We start from the raw sequence: 5,353 nt of genomic DNA, 5'->3' as shown, positions 1-5,353 counted from the left end.
CGGCACTCACCGGAGGCTCACGCCCGCCATCGCTGTTGCCATCGACCTTTCCTTTAAGCTAAGTCACCCTTTTACTCAATTTCCTAAAGTTATGGCAGCGGCTATGTGCACTTTGTTAATTGATCAAAGTTTGATTAAGTGTTGGTTCAATCTATTGATGCTCACTAGTGTTACGATTCTGGAATTAAGGCATTGTTGTTAACACTTGATTTGCTAAATCCCTGGAATATCTATGGTTGTTCTACATGATGCAAAAGGGCGTAGTTGAGGGTTTACCTCACTTGGATGATTTCTCTTGGCTTGTTGGCTGCCACCCCTTGCTCCTATCCCCTTCCTTGCTGCAATCCTTGGTGTTATATGAAGTTTGTGGTGTCGAAGTGGTGGGGAGAGAGGAGGGGATGGGGGCAGCTTAAATAGCCGCATCACGTTTGGCCATGCGGCAGCCCTCGGGGTTTCCGCTTCCTTTTTGGGTTACAAGTTCTATTTCCTTGTGATCTTCCTTACTGGTGTAAGTTTGGGGAGATATGATCCTTGACTGGTTCCATCATTTTTGGCTTGTTTTGATGGGCAAGTACGCCCCTTCCTCATTTGGTTAGTTGGGTAAGCTCATGGTGTTATCTTCACTTGTTCCCATCTCCAAACTTGGGAATATAGGCAGCAGGAAATCTCCCCTATGAAAGCCTTCTTTTGTCTTCACTTACTATTCCTATGTATAGCCTTTTTGTTGATTTTTGTGGAGGCAAAGAACCTACTAATTTGAGGAAATTTTCTTGGCAGGTGGAGGGCTTCTTGGAAGGCATTGCTGCTCCATGCTTGGAGCCTAGCTTTTTGTGAAATCGAGGGGCAAGAATGGAGGATTTGCCTAGCTCACTTCTTTCGTAATTTACTAATAATTAGAAACCTCCTTTTTCCTCCTCTGGTGAGCCTTGTAAAGGGGCAGCTTCATTCCCTCTTTGCTGGTCAAAGATAAAGGGTCTTATGGAGTGTAGTGTGTATTGTCCCTTTCACCAAGTGTGATCAAGTTCAAGGCTTGGCTCTCAAGACCTCTTGTATTTCTATTTCCTCTTTAAGCACTCTACTATCTCTTTCACGTATGTAACCATGTATTATTTGTATCTCCATCATTCTTGTATTTTTATTTCTTAAAAGGCCTCTTCTAATAAAAGCATATCCTTTAAATGAAAAGGAAAAATGAGACAATTAATGACGGACGGAGGGAGTATAATATAAAAAAAATACAAAAAAATTAAACTTCTATTTAATACTCCCTCCGTCCCATAAAAATAAACAATTTTTCCTTTTTCATCCATTCCATAGAAATAGTTCATATTCATTTATGACATCATTTTTCTTCTTCTCTTTTTTTTTTATCATTTATGGCCACATCATCCACTACACAATTTTCAACAATTTTTTTTCTTTTTCTCTTACTTTGCAAATTATGCATTAAAATCTGTGCCACCCTAAATGGCCTATTTTTATGGAACGGTGGGAATATACATATATGATTGATTTTATTAATACATAGTATTACTAATTTTCATCATTTTGGATTGGATTGATCATATGTTAATGTTATCGTTGGCAACCCAATTAGTTCGAACCCCAGACATGTAAGGTTAGTGTAGAAAATTTCTAACCCCAAAGATCACAGCTTGATTAGCCCGCACCCTATTAACCCGCAACCCATGTAGGGTCAGCGTTGACCTGGAATAAGAGAGTTGGTTGATTTGATTCATACCTTGAGTATAACACCGTCAGCAGAAGGAACAAACAGTAAACTTGAACATATCTCCGCTCACAAAGCTCACATTCTCAGCTCCTTCAAGCCCATCCACCACTTGCGGAAGATCAAGCACCACAAACCTCACGCCGGGAAACACGGCCGCCACCGCCTTCGCCAGGGCGCCGCGGCCCTCGGCAACATCCACCACTCTCTCCAAACCCTCACAAACATGCTTGCATTAAAATCTGTGCCACCCTAAATGGCCTATTTTTATGGAACGGTGGGAATATACATATATGATTGATTTTATTAATACATAGTATTACTAATTTTCATCATTTTGGATTGGATTGATCATATGTTAATGTTATCGTTGGCAACCCAATTAGTTCGAACCCCAGACGTGTAAGGTTAGTGTAGAAAATTTCTAACCCCAAAAATCACAGCTTGATTAGCCCTCACCCTATTAACCCGCAACCCATGTAGGGTCAGCGTTGACCCGGAATAAGAGAGTTGGTTGATTTGATTCATACCTTGAGTATAACACCGTCAGCAGAAGGAACAAACAGTAAACTTGAACATATCTCCGCTCACAAAGCTCACATTCTCAGCTCCTTCAAGCCCATCCACCACTTGCGGAAGATCAAGCACCACAAACCTCACGCCGGGAAACACGGCCGCCACCGCCTTCGCCATGGCGCCGCGGCCCTCGGCAACATCCACCACTCTCTCCAAACCCTCACAAACATGCTTGCATTAAAATCTGTGCCACCCTAAATGGCCTATTTTTATGGAACGGTGGGAATATACATATATGATTGATTTTATTAATACATAGTATTACTAATTTTCATCATTTTGGATTGGATTGATCATATGTTAATGTTATCGTTGGCAACCCAATTAGTTCGAACCCCAGACGTGTAAGGTTAGCGTAGAAAATTTCTAACCCCAAAAATCACAGCTTGATTAGCCCTCACCCTATTAACCCGCAACCCATGTAGGGTCAGCGTTGACCCGGAATAAGAGAGTTGGTTGATTTGATTCATACCTTGAGTATAACACCGTCAGCAGAAGGAACAAACAGTAAACTTGAACATATCTCCGCTCACAAAGCTCACATTCTCAGCTCCTTCAAGCCCATCCACCACTTGCGGAAGATCAAGCACCACAAACCTCACGCCGGGAAACACGGCCGCCACCGCCTTCGCCATGGCGCCGCGGCCCTCGGCAACATCCACCACTCTCTCCAAACCCTCACAAACATGCTTGCATTCCCTCACGAGTATCTTTCCCACAAGCTCCGAATCACTAGTCATCCCCTTGTTAAAAAGCCGGTTCCACTCGGCCTCGTCCGCCCCAAACTCCCACACGTTTCTCCCGTATTTTGTCACGAACGGGGTCGGGCACTCGTCCCAAAACCGCTCGGTCATGGAATGGTACGTGCCCACCGCGACTGGATCAGTCGTGGTGAGTATGAATGGGAAGAAGCTCAGGGGCTCGTCTCGCAGAAGGAGACGAGAGGTCCCAGTGAGGGCGTACGCGCCCTCTTCAGCCTCTCCGAAGACGTTGGAGTGGATGAGGACGCGCATGAGGCGGAAGAGGGCGTGGGATTTGGAATTGGGGATGGACAGGGCGTCGGCTAATTGGGAAACTGTGATGGGCTTCTTGTGTTTGTGGATGGCATCGGGCATGCCTAATTCAAGAGCTGATTTTAGGCACATTGAATTTATGAAGCTGAATGTTAGATTCCAAGCATGAGATTGAGCTTCTAGGAGCTCTTGGGTGGTGGAATCTACTAGTGTATTAGGCAACCCATTTTTTTTGGAGTTGTAGTGTCTTCAATAAGATCAATGTTGAACGCATCATTGATCATTTATAGGTGCTTTAAAACATAATAATTTATTGATTTTGACCGCATCATTTATAGGTGCTTTAATACACTAATAATTTATTGATTTCAAAAAGTACAATGTATTCTGTCCGTCCTAATTAAGTTGAGTCAGATTTTTTTGGGACATTGCAATAAAGTTGAGTCCTTTTCGTTTTTGATGAAAAATAAAATACTCTAATCACTCTTAATTTACTCTACATATTTTACTATCTCTTATCTCTCCAACTTTTTTCCTCTCTCCTACTTTATTTTATTATTATTTAACTCATTCAACACAATTTCTCAATCTCCGTGTCTAAAAGAAGTGACCCAACTTAGTTGGGACGGAGGGAGTAATACTTTTTTTGGGAGTGTTAGTGAAAAATAGTGTCATTCTAAAATTGGAAAATTTATTTGTCATGTGTACGCACTTTTTCTCACTTCTTTCATATGTTATCCATTTCTTTTCCTCTCTTTCAAATTTTATATATCCACTTAATTGTCTTCTCTCTTACTTTAGCATTCTCATTAAAACTCGTGATGTCCATCCATCGGTCCATTTTTCGTGGGCGTAGGAAGTACTCCCTACGTCTAAGTAAAGAACCTTGTTACCATATTGGGTTCTCCACAATTTAAAAAAACTATTTACTAATGGGTATGCTGACCTCACATTCACTAACTTTTTAACTCATAATATATTACTACCTCTGTCCCACATTGAAGAAGGTGAATGTTAGATTTCAAACATGAGATTGAGCTTTTGGCAGCTCTTGGGTAAACATGCCCACGGTTCACGAACCGGCGGTTCCGGTTCGGTCGTCTTCGGAACCGGAACCGAACCGTGAGGCTATTTCACGGTTCCGGTTCCGGTTCAAAAACCGGCGGTTCCAGTTCCGGTTCCGGTTCGGAACCGCCGGTTTTTTCGGCGGTTTTGGCGGTTCCGGTTTTCGAACCGGCGGAACCGCCGGTTCAATTTTTTTTTTTTTTTTTTTAAATTTGAAATTTGGCTTTATACAATAAATCGGAACAAGACAATGCATAATTCAAGCACAAATAAGACGAATAAGGAGAAAATGAAATAAATTTTATTGATTTTGAGTTGTAACGGACAACGATACATTACAATTTACAATACATAAGTATACAATACAACAACATACAACAATATAATATAATTTACAAGTGTCGTCGCCTCGTGGGACTCGGAAAGTAAATAAAAAAAACATGAAATGGGGGGGAAAAAGGAAAAATTGAAAAGGGCTTGGGATCAACTTAAACTTTCAAAGTTAAACTTTTCAAATTTAAGTTGAGTTGCCTACGTATCCACAATTTTATTGAGGAATCAAAGCCCACGTAGTTCTCTTACCTTAGGATCAACCATTTTTTCTTGCAAAATGTTGCCCATTTTCTAAGCAAACACATATCAGCACGCCATATACACATTGCTGCATTTCTAATAGGGGCAATTTGATCTTCCAAAGCAATCAATGCATCTCGAACACACATAGTCAGAATATTATTCAAGCATGGAAAAAATTAGCACTAATAGATAGTTTGTTCTGATTTTTTCCATGATAGATGCTTGAATAATGTTCTGACTATGTGTGTTCGAGATGCATTGATTGCTTTGGAAGATCAAATTGCCCCTATTAGAAATGCAGCAATGTGTATATGGCGTGCTGATACGTGTTTGCTTAGAAAATGGGCAACATTTTGCAAGAAAAAATGGTTGATCCTAAGGTAAATTGTACTTG

General features: G+C 41.1%; 1 protein-coding gene across 1 annotated transcript; it reads right to left on the bottom strand.

Moving 5' to 3' along the window:
- Window positions 1–2,793: 2,793 nt before the first annotated feature.
- On the bottom strand, window positions 2,794–3,420 carry LOC121786668 (8-hydroxyquercetin 8-O-methyltransferase-like). The gene has a single exon (XM_042185302.1). The coding sequence runs from the start codon at window positions 3,418–3,420 to the stop codon at window positions 2,794–2,796; it is 627 nt and encodes a 208-aa protein (XP_042041236.1).
- Window positions 3,421–5,353: the final 1,933 nt, after the last annotated feature.

This window comes from Salvia splendens, chromosome 22 (assembly GCF_004379255.2).
Source record: "Salvia splendens isolate huo1 chromosome 22, SspV2, whole genome shotgun sequence".
Lineage (NCBI taxonomy): Eukaryota > Viridiplantae > Streptophyta > Magnoliopsida > Lamiales > Lamiaceae > Salvia > Salvia splendens.
Note: the sequence above shows the minus strand (reverse complement) of the source record. Positions and strands in the feature narration are given on the sequence as shown.

Bases quoted from the DNA above. Each gene is read 5' to 3' on its own strand.
- LOC121786668 (XM_042185302.1), bottom strand. From the start codon at position 3,420: ATGCCCGATGCCATCCACAAACACAAGAAGCCCATCACAGTTTCCCAA.